The 13,864-nt window shown below is 40.4% G+C and overlaps 1 protein-coding gene across 1 annotated transcript in view; it reads left to right on the forward strand.

The window, feature by feature from the left end:
* The window catches only part of LOC139304411 (cadherin-12-like), a 55,386-nt gene that overhangs the window by 23,594 nt on the left and 17,928 nt on the right, over positions 1-13,864 (forward strand). Inside the window, exons 5-6 of the mRNA XM_070928342.1 lie at positions 178-365; positions 13,439-13,692. Coding sequence (XP_070784443.1) covers positions 178-365; positions 13,439-13,692 — 442 coding nt within the window. The remainder of the gene's footprint in view (positions 1-177; positions 366-13,438; positions 13,693-13,864) is intronic.

Raw genomic sequence — 13,864 nt, forward strand, 5'->3', positions numbered from 1 at the left:
GGCTGACTTCAGACAGAGCATACCAGCTGCTTGCCTGTGGGTGGATAAGACATCCTCAGGTGGCTGAGAGACTAAATAAAGGACAGAGGATGTGAAGAGCTCAGTATTTTCCATCTGATGTCAAGTGATGATAATAAATCTGAGTCTGAGTCCAGTCTGATGTTTGTTTGTTGACAGGTTTCTTTCACCTAAGAGTTCCTGAGTCTTCTGCAGTGGGATCTGCTGTCGGTAGAATCAAAGCCCATGACTTGGACATCGGGAAAAATGCCGAAGTAGAGTACACCATTGTGCCAGGTGATGGAGGCGCCATATTTGACATCACTACCAATGAACACAACCAAGAGGGGATCATCATTCTCAAAAGGGTATGGAGACAAAGACAAAAACATATACCGTGAATTCTCATATAAAAAAACAGCATTTAGTGTTGTGGCTAGCACAAACAAATAAAAGCTGGTCACTAATAAAGGCTGGGTATGATGAAATTAGTGCTGTGGAAATGTACATTATACTGAACAGGCAAACATGGAGGAAGTTTTGAGTTTGCATTAACAGTGCTAACCACTGCACCACCATGCCTTCCTCTAATACAATGAAGGTTTGTATTAGAGGCATGCAAGCCTTCCAAATAAAGGCCTGGTTCTCTCCACCTTTAAGGTAAATAAACGCCCAGGCCACCATTTGAGAACTGACTGTATATTTTGTATGTTTTATCTTTACATTCAGGAAATAGTATACATGACAATGGCATTGTACATAGCCACAGGAACATGTTTTGAGTAGTGGGTGTTTTCATTGCTTAACCATAAAGACTGTTATATGATCAAAATTACTAATACATATGCAAAACAGTGCCCAACATCGTAAATCACATCCCATCTTGGCAACACCATTTCACGTCATGTCAGCCAAACAGTCTACCAATATGAACGGCATAGTTTTAAAAAGTGCTCAAGTAAGGCATAGCACTGAGTCGTCACTCAGAACAATGGTATTAGTTGAATACTGCATTTGAACATTAGTGTTTCTTTCATGCTGGAGAGGCTGTCTAAATCCTGGGCAAACCTTCTTGCCACAATAGATAAACGCAGAACAAATACTACATGAACCATCAGAAAAGCTCGCTCTGCTCACATTAATTAAAAAAAAGAAAAGATATCGCAGGTGACAGGGAACAGGAGAGGTGAGGTGTAATACAACAGAAAGAAAAAATCTTGCAAATATATATGCATACATATATATAGCCTACCTCAGATACTTATAGACAGGGGTGCTGCACCTGGGGGTGGGGGTGTTGCTGCCCCACAGTGCCCCTACTTTCCACAGATATGCCATTCTGTAAGTTATATTTACACTTAAAGCTTCCCAGTGCTATTATTCTAGTGGCGCTCCTGCTGTTTTTTTGAGCCCCTCTGAAAATTACTGCTGAGAATATTTTACATTTACATGTATGTACTACAGTAACAGAAACAACGTCACTAACATCATAGGACAAAACAACGGAAGAAGTAAGTTTTATAAATATTGAAATAAATAGAATTGTATATATAATAAAACACATTATAATAAGTGTGCAGGTAGTCCCTCATTGTGTTACATAATGCTGTACCAGCAGGACACTGGATTGAACCTGTGATATTGCTCTGTGTGATGTTGCTCTCTAGCTGTTTGTCTCCTTGCTGTCCGTGCCTTAAAGCACAGCTCAGAGAAATGGCATAGCTCTCTCTGTGTGCCTGTGCTATATAAAGCATTCACTCACCATGTCAGGGCTCATTTACTATGCCATATGTTCTTTTTGCTAAATGGATTAATACATCCAGTACATAGTGACCCACAGCAAGAGGTCTTGGTCTTGGGTTGTACTGTCTTTGAACCACAGACCAAAAGTATCTCATTTGATATCAATGTTACCACATATAGCATTTGTAAGGTCATGATATCACTCCACAAAATGGCAAGTGGCACAAAAGCACCAGTGATATGAGAGAAATGTATAACTCCTAGGATAAACCCTTTGAGATCTATCATCTCATTTTCAAGGGGGACCCACAACTGCCAGAGGTGAAAGAAAAAGGACATTATAGCTGCAGACTAAAATTAGAGGTAGAAACAGAGTGCAATGAGTACTAATCCACTAAAAAGCTAGGCTATAATAAGACTTATAAGAATTATTAACTTTAGCCTATATATATACATATATATATATACATATATATATGAATGTGTATATATATATATAATGTCTGTTCCAAGATTAAGTCAATTCATACTTAAAAGAATATCATGACCTTATGTCCTTAGGACCATTGTGGTGAATTAACAAATGATGGATATTTCATTTCATTCAAATATATATCTCTAAACATTTCTATTAATTACCATACCAATTCTAAACTTGGCTAAAAGGACGTTGAGCCAGTCTGTGAATTCCTTCATCAGTTATAATGTTTTCATAATGTATTCATGTTATTTTGTTTTATTAAGTAAAAATATCCCCATTAAATATCTCCCCTCATTTGTATACACTATCTATCATGTCCAAACACACTAAATAGGAATAATATCATTCTCATACAGGCTTGACTGTAGAGAGCAAGAGCATGATAGTATTTGTCTTTGGACATTGAAAGCATTCAGCTCAGTGACAGTGGGTGTTAAAATGCACTTCATGAGCAGAGAATGAAATGAATGAACGAGTCAGTATGGTCTCATTTAGGGTTCAGAGGCCAACTCTCTCTAAAAGTTACACATACTTTTAGAATTGTGGCAAGCGTCTATGTTACAAAAAGGGGCATTCATAAAACTATTTGTATTAATAAAATCATCATTAGACTGACTGCTTTCCCATATTTGGCCATATCAATCAGAATGTAAGTGCTCAGTGGAGGAATCTGGGCTCACAGATGTTGGTTTGTTTGCCTCTCTAATCTGTCCAGTATTCTGCGGCAGGCTAGCCAGGTTAGTAAACAAGACTGTGCAATGTGCAGTTTTCAACAGTTTACAAACTGTTCCTCTCCCTGCCGTTTGGAGCCACCACTGACTAACAGAACTGCTTACGCTTCTGTCCCTGTGCCAGCAAGCTATTAAAATACATCATGTCGGTATCACTTGGGCAGCTGGCAAATGTTCGGCTCAGTGTCTCTGAATGTGCCACGTAACAGTTAAGCATATAAAATTAAAGTGTTAAAGTTAGTAGGTATGCCCACACGCCAAACTATACATGTGCACACATACGCAATGTCTAGTGTACTCTGACATAAAGCATGCAAACATGCACAACTATAAGCTTTCAACCTGCAAGCAGTCCGACATGCTCACACAAGCCCTTGCACATTGATTCCTTCATACTCTGTACTGCATTTCCCTTTGACAGGATGCAGTAGACCCCTGTGGTGAGTTTAAATGCCATTTGTAGTCAGTGCTATTGAGGTTCAATAGAAAAAAAGAACTGCAGACCAATGCTAAGTTTTCATAATGTAACAGCCACAAAATGTTTCTCCAAGACAGAAAAAGAGAAACATCTAAATGTCAAAGTTTTTTGTGAGCAATGCTCTGATGCGCTGATGCTTATTTTCCCAAACTTGAGATTTGTGTCTTTTCCAAAACACATAAAATACTTTTATTTAAAACATACATACAAATATTTTGTAAGGAAATGCAGATAAGTCGCAACTTTACTGACAACTCATTCTGCTCTATCATCATGTCAACAATAATTTTGTGAGAACATTATTAGCATTATTATTTACCAAAAATCTTATTTTAATTGGTTGAGTCCTTCGACATCAATACAAGCTGAAATAAAGTTTTTAGTCACAAGCAGTTGTATGTTAAACAGTATCATTTTTTTCATGGTGGGAACTGTTGGGTCTCTGTAATAATGTTATAAAGAGTACTGTCCAGACCTGCTCTATTTGTAAAGTGTCATGAGATGACTTTTGTTGTGATTTGGTGCTATATAAATAAAATTGAATTGAATTGAATACTGGAAGATTGAAAAAGTGGGTTTCCCATTAAATCCAGCCTTTTCCATGAAAAATTCACCTCAACAAAATACTTTTAAAGAGAGGTAATATATCTGTTCTTGTCACTTTTTCATTTCAGGGATACTGCATATATTTCATCTGATTGCAAAAGTTATTAAAAAAAAAAGAAGTGCAGCCAATTCTGTCTTTTTTGTGCCTTTCAGGGTATTTCTGATGCAAGTGTCTAAAATGTTCTTTGGGGGAATGCAAATCTGCATTTGTTTTTCTGATGTATCAGACTGAGGTATTCGTTAACTGGTACATTTTTAGTACATGCCCCAGCACACAAGCACACAAAGGTGTGTGATCCTTTGATCCCCCAAAATATGCAGCTGAGTGAGTAATTGATTCCCCGCTCAGTGTAAGAGCTCCCTCAGTATGCTCTGTGCTTGTGTATGAACATATGCGAACCTGTGCGTGTAAATCATGTATGTGAGCGTACATACACTGTATGTACTGGATGTGTGAAAGGTTCTCACAGTCGTGGCTATAGATCATCGCATTGTGACCTTCTCATTGACAGTAATGGAATAACAGAATTAGACAGGAACCAATTATGATGTAAATGAAGACAGTTATTTGTTTACATCATGTATACCCTCGATGGATGGTGAGGATTCATCTTTCCTCCTATTGTCTTACCTGCAGTGTTTGATATGCTGCCATATAACAATAAGGCAGTGTGATGTATTCCCAGTGGTTGGCTACTGCATAAAGGCATTGTTGATGGGGGGCATTCTGAGCCCCTTTAACTTACCAACCCCCCCCCCCCCCCCCCCCCCCCCCCCACAGTTTAATTTACTAAACAACATATGCTTCTACCCGCGTGGGATGGTGATATTTGCAGGACATGGACAGAATGAGAAAGAGAGGAGAGAAAGAATGAGCCGAGCTTGGAAAGGTGTGGGGAGTAGGTAGCTGGAGATGAAGCCTTTATGAGTTGTTCACTGTGTTCCCAGAATACTGACCCGCCCACAGACTTGTCTTATTTCAGATTGGTAGAATATCCCCAGAGACAGGTGTGCAAATGTGTGCAGACAATCCCTCTCTCTACCCATCTCCCTCTCTCTCCGTCTCTTTCTTTCTCCTTCTCTTTTGACTTCCCGCGTTCGCACCAACCTCAAAAAAAAAAACACAGCAGGACAGAGACGAAAGCCACATTGTGCACAGAGCGGAGTTTGGCAGACCCCAAATTAGAGACTCAGGAAGGTTGGTTATGATAAGAGGATCAGGCTGAGTAATGGGTTCAAAGGATGATCATCTGTTTCCCAGTCTGCCGATACAGGGGGAGAGGTAAAAAGAGGCACAGATGCATGGAGGGGGTTTGCACATCCCATCTGCAAAACATAGGATTATGGGAGACAATAGATAAATCCACCAATGCATTCCCAGGGAAACATGCAGACAAATGTGTGCAGACAAATCTGTGCATACAGAGCGACATACTGTACATGAAAAGGCATGTCGAAGGTCACAGCCACATTCAAACACTGCTATACATACAGTACATGGAGAGCAATAGCACTCCCACACATTGGGAGCGCCGGCATGATAACCTTGGGTTGTGATTGTAAAATATATTTTTTTCACATTAAAAGTCATTTGTTCATTTGCATGTTTATTTACCTACTCCTGGGAGAAGAAAAGATGGCAGATATGCGTAATTGAAATTTGCTGTTCTAAGCCTTGAGGAACGGCATTGTTTAATGACAGCATGTGTGGCATAATATTTGCTGGCTCACATTCAGGGAATCCATTTTAATACAGGGCTATCTCCTCACTGTACACACTGAACAAAGAGCATTTGCTGCAGACCTCTGGCTCTGTCTCCAAATCCATTGCCCCAGGGTGTCAGAGGGGTTCAAAAAACATTGTAGAGAAGTGCAGGTGACTTGTGTACTGCAAACTGCTGCATGTAAACCTCAACCACTGGTTCAGTGTAGTATTTAGTGGTAAACTATTTAATAGAAGTTAATCATGATGATAGAAAATAACTAGAAACTATATATAATTTTATGTTCTGTGCACTTGCCTACTAAGCAAAACTCACTTGGCTGTTGTTTGGCTCTTTGGGGAATAGCTAAGTTGTTATGAGGTTATTTTTAATGTGTTCTCTGTTTTGTTGCTAAGATGTAACAGTGGGTGATCATTGTGGTTGCTTAGTTGATGTTGAAGGGGCGGCTGTGGCTCTGGAGGTAGAGAGGGTACATTAATTGCAGGGTTGGTGGTTCGATCCCCACCTTCTCCTGTCCTTAACCAAGACACTGAACCCCAATTGCTGACAGTGACCAGGCCTTTTTGTAGGTATCGTTTGGGTGTTGTTATGTGATTGCTAGGTGTTCATGTGATTGTGTCCAAAACTACATCCCATTTATGATAAAGTGCACTTTAATAACTGTCCACCACTGTATTTGAATTCAAGCACTATGTAGTGCCCTCAAAATCTTTAGTGCCCATGGCATGTACGCTACTTTTTGGTAACAATTACATTATGCATCACATTTTATAGATGCAATAGTAACAGTAGTGCAACACTATACTTGTCAGTGTCGAAACAAAATAAGTTTCCGGAATCTCTGTTGAATGCTCACTGTAAAGTAAAGTATATAATGTCTGTTATATAGAGTGAACAAGGGAGTGATTCTGACACTGCCAGAAAAACTTTAAATGTTTCAGCACCATAGACAGAGACAGAAAGAGACTGGTTTGAAGGGTTCAGAACAATGGAGGGAGACTGATTATTGCAAATTTAATGAAAACTATATGTTGGATCACTGACTAGTCCAAGCACACTGATGCCAGACCAGCTTAATGTTTTGAGGTATCATATGTACTTGATTTACCCCCGCAAACTGATTTGTTTCAAGGTTTTAATCAGGTAACACTCAAAGTGTCCAATGATTCATCCAGCTTGCATAAGTTGACATTTCTCCCACATTCAAAGAAGTGTTGCATGGCATTTAAGAAAATAACGTGTTTCCAACAGAAAAAAACTGCATAACTGATAAACACTTGCATACAAAACAAAGGCCACTAATTGCCTGAATTGCCTTAGTTCAAACGTGGCCCTATTTAGACTTCCGTACAGTCAGAGCCATCAGCAGTTTTGAGGCAAGAAGCCTTTTTCATCCTCCCTGCCATCAATTAATGACTTAATTTAACTAAAGCCAGACAGTGACTGCGGTATAATTTCTCTATCAGAAATGTCATTACTGGGCTGTTTGAACAGTAAATCATTTCAGAGAATGGACGCTGTAACTGCCTTTCAGTCTTGATGAGATACTACAGGCAGTAAAAAAAGTAATGGTCAAATGACAAAAGTAATGAACAAACTGCTAACTTGACTGGAGGCCAGAAAACAGTGAGGAATTGGTTGAATACTAAAGAACACAATGGGCTGTGGTCTATTATAGTTTACAGCTTATTCGAGGACACATCCATGCATTTTAAAATGTCCTTGCCTTATGAAAGTGTCTATATTTGTAATCTCTATATTGCCATGAGGTAAATGCAACATATTATACCTCAAAACCAATAGCTTTCGTATCTCAGAGCTCATCCAGTGGCATAATACCAACTGAGCCTTGCTTAAAGACAGGAGTTGAAACTAATCAATTGATTATAGTGTTGAATGTTCCAGTGGGAGGTGAAGTTATTTTGGGCCATAGTGTGAAAGGAGTCGAAAGAAGGAGGAAAGAAGAAAGCAATACCTTAGAACAACAGGAGATCTAGATGCCCAACACAGATGAATAACACCTCACCAAGCAACTAAGCAGGGGGCAATGTGTGTGTGCATGTCTTTGTCTGTCTGGTTATGCATGTGCTGTGTTTGACTGAATGAGTACAAAGAGAGAAAAGGGGGAGAGAGTGACAAAGAAGGTGGTGCTTGGAATCGATGAAGTGCCTTCTCTCTGGTGGCCTGGGGAGGCGTGGGTGTAATAGATTAAACTAGTGTCTCGGGGCTCATCCCATGGCTAACCCTGTCCTATTAAGAGTGGCAGTGCGAGTCTTTCACAGTCACTCCACTCGGCTGCAGTGTGGACAGGGCTGCTGGCAAGGCTCTCAGATGGCACTCCACTGTTGTGAGCACTGGGGGGATGGAGATGCTTCGAGGCAGCCAAGGACACAAACTGATGTGACTGATGGCAGCACAATAAAGTGAGCATCTCCTCTCCACAGTGTTAGGATCCCCCGGTATTCAGAGGGACATCAAATGACTCTCTGGGGCATGTAGGAGTTTCTCTACTGATGATAAGCTCATTGTGCTCCGTGGTCAGTTGACGGCTAATGGCACAATGGTGGCTAGAGGTCTTTAACATTCTTTTGCATGGCAGAATCTTGCTGTCAGTGACGGCAGTGACCTTATGAGGAAGTCACTCATTCACAACAGAGATATCATGCCAGACTCAAACCACTGAGTCATAATTGCCTATCTCAGAATCTCTTTTGAATTTTCACCCTGAAGCTGCTTTGCATCCCAGAAATAATGTGTTAAGCTTATTGGGCATTGTTAGAACTATTAGAGCTTGCTGCAACCCAACAGGAAAATCTTTAGCTTGTAGTTGATGGGCGCTCGTCATGTGGGATCAGGAGGTTTTGGCCTCACTAGAATGAAGCATCCAGACTTGGCCTAATGTTGCTGTTCGGAGAAATATGTTGGCTCACACAGCTGCAATTAGAAAAGTGTGATATTCTAGGCATATTTGGCTTGGCTTTGATTTACTCTCAGAGGATAAATCATGTTGGGGGGGGGGGGGGGGGGGGTGTTAATGATTCATAAGTGGTATTGTAAATATATAATACTGTGGTTAAATGGATTTAAGACTGCTCTGCATATCAGAGATTAACAACATTTGCAGTATTTTCTTTACCGTATTTAATCGTCAGCCTCCTCAGGTAATACCTGTGTTCAGCACAAACAAATGATATCAGCCTGCTAATGACTTGCCGTGTTGTGATAAGAATTCTTAAAGGGGAAAGGCTAGATTCACCCATGGGTGTTGGCAGAAGCGTGTCCCCCGTATTATTGGGTGAGTTGGTAAGTGAGATTTGAGAAGAGTATTGAACTCTGCTATTGTAATACTGAACTGAACACACAAACAAACTGAGAAGCTATTTAATATGCATATGATCCTGCTTCTCCCATCCCCAAAAATAACTAGCAAGCTGAAATAACAGCTGCAACTAACACTTTACACTGCGCAGGGAGCAAGCTGTGGGGGAGGGACCAGAAACAGACCTAAGTATCAAGTAAGAACAGATTTCAGTTTATGGATTTGCTCTTATTATATCTCAGTGTAAATCGGTAACAAGCACATCCATTGTTCAGTATTCACACATGTGAATCCGATGATGTAAGGACTTTTTAATGTGTGTGAAGTATAATACTGTACCGGTGAGACTCTGATGCCTTGATTAGTCCCCTGTTCTAAATTAACAAATTCCCTTGGAACATAACAGGTTCAATTGGCAAGAAAAAAAAGTTCCTTCATTCAGTATCACTGCCAGTGCAATGAAGGTGCACATTTACATATCAAAGGGCGCAGCACCATGTCTAGAATTTCAAGTGTGTTCTGTTGTGATGTTGAAGAGCAGCAGCACTGACATGAGAGGAACTCGGTCTGTCCTCCTTACAAATTCCTCCGTTGATACACTTCCTTGTTGTGTCCGCAGTAACCCATAAAGGGTGCATAACAACTGAAGCTATAATGTGACACTTCAAACGTGTAATTGAACATGCATAGGTGTATGCAAATTGTTTAAAGTTAATATATGTGTGGATATGGGTAATACTTACTCATACAGCACTGATTCTGAGTGCATAAGTAGGTCATCTTCGAGGAAGGGGGAAAAGCGCAAAATGATACATGCAGTTAGAGAATGAATGGTCGTTTTTTTCTTCCTGGGAAATTTCCCTTATGGCCTCCAGATCTGATTTGATTCTCCCCAAGTCAAGCGTTGACACATTAGCACGTCTTCTCATTAACTCAGAGTTTCTCATTACCCCCTCCTGGCCCCATTTTATTCCTATTTAACAACAGATATCCCAGACATACTTGGACCATCGTGTGTCTCAGACACATTAAAAAGGCAGTGAAGCTCTCAACATTACTGTTTTGCACCCAAACCCGAATACGTAAATTAATCTGTGGCGTTTGCTTGACAGTTAATCATATGGCTGTCCATGCATTGTTCCATGGATGTCAGAAAGGCTTCTTCCTCCTCCGTCAGCTGAGGAAATGAGCTGCATTTGTTCCTCCTGTGTCATCTCTAGTCTTTGCATCTACTTAATGAGTACCTTTACTGGCAAAACCTTTCAATCCTGAGGTGTACTACAATGGATAACTATGTCAAATTTACTAAGTGAAGAGACCCCAAAACTGGTGATGTCATTCAGTGCAGACATTTCTGGTCATGTAACATGCCCTCTGGTGGCTATATTGGAGACACTCAACTCTTTGGCAAATAGAGAAAATAATCTGATTGTTGATAATGTTATTTTAAGCTAGCTAATCAGAGCATCTGGTCAGCTAAGAACTAAGATTTTAAATATTGTCAGAATGAAGTATGATTTTTACAGTCGTGACAGCATCTCATAAATGTTAGTGGCTTGCAGTTGCACGTTAACATTAGATAACTGACATTGGTAAAGACAGAGAGCGGTAACAGAAGCAGTGAAGTTGAGAAAAAAGGGTTTACAGGTCAGCTAAGTGTGAAACAGATAACAAGGTTGTAATTTTATGCCTTTTTAAGCTGATTATTTAACTACAAAATCACTGCCATGGAAACTTGTACACCATATTCTTCCTTGAAAATGAGTAACTACTAATAAAATGTGTTCTTTTAATTTTAACTAGTTTGTTTAAGAAAATAAACCAATTTTTTATTATTTTCAATCCATCCAGGGTTCTTTAGTATCATGTGTATGTGTTTTGCTAGCAGCTATGTTACTAGCTCTGTAACCATTAGCAGGAGTTCAGCTGTTTTATTGTCAATGACTGGATTTGACTACTGTCTTGTTAAGTTATGTAGAAAAGCAAACTGAATTACCAGGATGTCATCAAAATGGATGTTCGCCAATACAGATAACAGCAAGGGAAAATCAGTGAATGGATTTAGTTAGCTCTATGAATAGCTAAAAAATTTGAAATATATTGTGAAACCAGTCACTTTCAACATTACTGAATCCACCTGCACCTAAATGATATTTCTCATGCTCAACTGTTTTAAATTTAGAGATTGTTTGCGCGCAGTAATTTGTCAAATGCAACACCAGGATGCCAGCTGTGCTTGCTTTTGTGCCTGTGTGTGAAAAGAGCATTTCCACATCAGTCTGTCTACGGGTAGCTGAGAGTTACATGAAAATTAGACAGTTATAAAGGGTGAGAGTTTGGGCCTCTATCCTAATTGTGGTGATGCAGCATGTTGAGATGGAAAGCAGTGCTTCTCCCTGTCCCCAGTGAGACTCTGGCTAATGAGGCCTGGTGTACACCTCCTGCTGTCCACCTCCCCAGCATCGCCTTCCCTCCTCCTCCTCCACCTGTGCACATATTTCAGCTGAGCTATGCATGACTGTCTATATGTGGTGGTTCAGGCACAGTATGATATAGAGTGCAAGAGGACCTCTTGTTAGGTATTTATTTACTTAGCTTTTTTCATATAGGTTTTGAATCACATAAACTCCAAATAATGAGAACGGTTTGATTACATTATTGATGCATTTATTTCCATGTCTAAAACTTCCTCTATGAGAAGCAAAGCACATTGAGTTCCTTTTGATGCTGATTTCCAGCAATTCACAGGAACCGACAGGAAGCTCAGTGGACTGACAAAGTGACTGCTGTAAATTTCGGGTCCTTTGTAGCTGTAACTTGGTGGGAAGTCTTTTAGTTTGATTGTAGGGATCAGCATTTAAATGACACCTGCAATGAATTCAGTTTTTATACGAGATTGTTGCTTCAGGGAGTTTGGTCTTCTCTCAGTGTTGTCACTTCTTGAAAGAGATTGAAAGGGACAGAGTGTATTTCCTGTTGAAGGATCTTATAGCTGTGCCTAGCCAGTTGCATCTGGCGCACTGTAATCAAACCAATCATGGTGGTTGATGGTCAATGATTGCTTTCAGATTGGCTTGCCTTCACATAGCTCTCTTTTTTTTTTTTTTTTACGGACACCTGCTGTTGCAGCAAGACTGTGAAACCATGGAGATGGAGGATATACAGAGGGCTTGAGAAGCATCTGCTCTCACTGTGAAATCACGACTGCACAGCCTCTGGTCATTTCTAGTGGTTGGACTCTAATTAGATCGCTAATTCATGTGCATTTAATTTGGACAGATGACTGGTCATATTTATCTTTCATCACAAGAAAGCGTTTTTTTTTCTCCCACATTCTCCAGTGCACCTCCCCTCTCGTATTCTCTGTCGCTGTCTCACATTTTGTTGTGCTATTACCAGCTGTTTTCACTTGGTGTCTTTTGGAACAACATGCCAGAGAAGCCCAAGTCCTGGGGCAGGAAGATAGCATTGCTGCCATTGTGGTTACATGTTAGTCAATTTGAAATACACAGAAAGGAATGTCTCTCATGTGACTCCAGGCCAGTAGAGCGTGACCGACTGCTCGCCAAGTATGGTTGGTCACACATGAGAGGGCAGGAGACAGGCAGAAGCACGAACACGGGTGTCACTGCTGTCGGATGTTTACACCTCAGCTACAGACATGCCGAGGATGCAGATTCCTCCCCTCGCTTTCTACTAATTGACCCTGAGCTGATTTGTCAGAGGCTTGAGGAGGTAGAACATATAAACCCCTAAGCTGTTGTTTGGAGAACTCTTGTACAGGAGCGTAGTTCTGCTGAACCAAGTAAGTGTAGTTTGACTTACTCACACTGAGGGGGCGAGACATTAACCTGATCAGGACCTTCTGTGTGTCTCTCATGAAACAGGTACCACTGTACTATTGACTGCCATTTAAGCTGCCATTTAAACTACCAAAGCATGTGCAATTATCACCTGTGATATCATATCTTGGGTGTCTTTACTCCTTTTGTTCTGCTTTTCAGGCAGGTGTAAGTGTTGTTGTTTGAATCTCGTTTGAGTGACAACATAAACATTGGAATCAACCAAAAACTGAAATTTGTTGGATATGAGGAGGCTGGTGTTGACATCTGATAGCAGTTACTCATCCTTGAAAATGCTAGAATAACGAAAATGAACTGAGGGCAAACTTGCTGTTAACACTGATGCTCATATTCAGTTACTGCATTTCTTCAAGTGCTCTTAGCTCGTACAGTATGAACACTATAGAGAGAGTAAATTACAGCAGGACTGCTGACACGTTCTATACTACGACACGATTATGATTTGAAAATATACTGTAGTTGTAAAAGTGACTGTACTCTTCTGTTTTTTTTGTAGCCCTTGGACTATGAAAACAAGAAGGCATACACCTTTAAGGTAGATGCCTCCAATGCACATCTGGATCCACGATTTCAAAGCTTTGGGGCCTTCAAAGACACAGCAACAGTGAAGATTAACGTTTTGGATGTGGATGAGCCCCCGGTGTTCAATAAGCCCTCCTATGTGATGGATGTGTATGAGGACACACCCGCCGGCACCATCATTGGAGCAGTGACGGCACAGGACTTAGATGCCAGCAGCAGTCCAGTCAGGTAAAGTTAAACTCTTCTGTCTAAAACAATATACCCTTTACACACAAGTTTCTGTACATTGTGTGGTACTTTGGTGTTATATGCACTGTGTAAGCATTCAACCACTTTCCTCCATTTGGGCTAAAATGCCACATTTGCAAATGTTTGGTCAATGTTATTTTTAGGTGAGTCA

Source organism: Enoplosus armatus, chromosome 21, assembly GCF_043641665.1.
Source record: "Enoplosus armatus isolate fEnoArm2 chromosome 21, fEnoArm2.hap1, whole genome shotgun sequence".
Classification (NCBI taxonomy): domain Eukaryota; kingdom Metazoa; phylum Chordata; class Actinopteri; order Centrarchiformes; family Enoplosidae; genus Enoplosus; species Enoplosus armatus.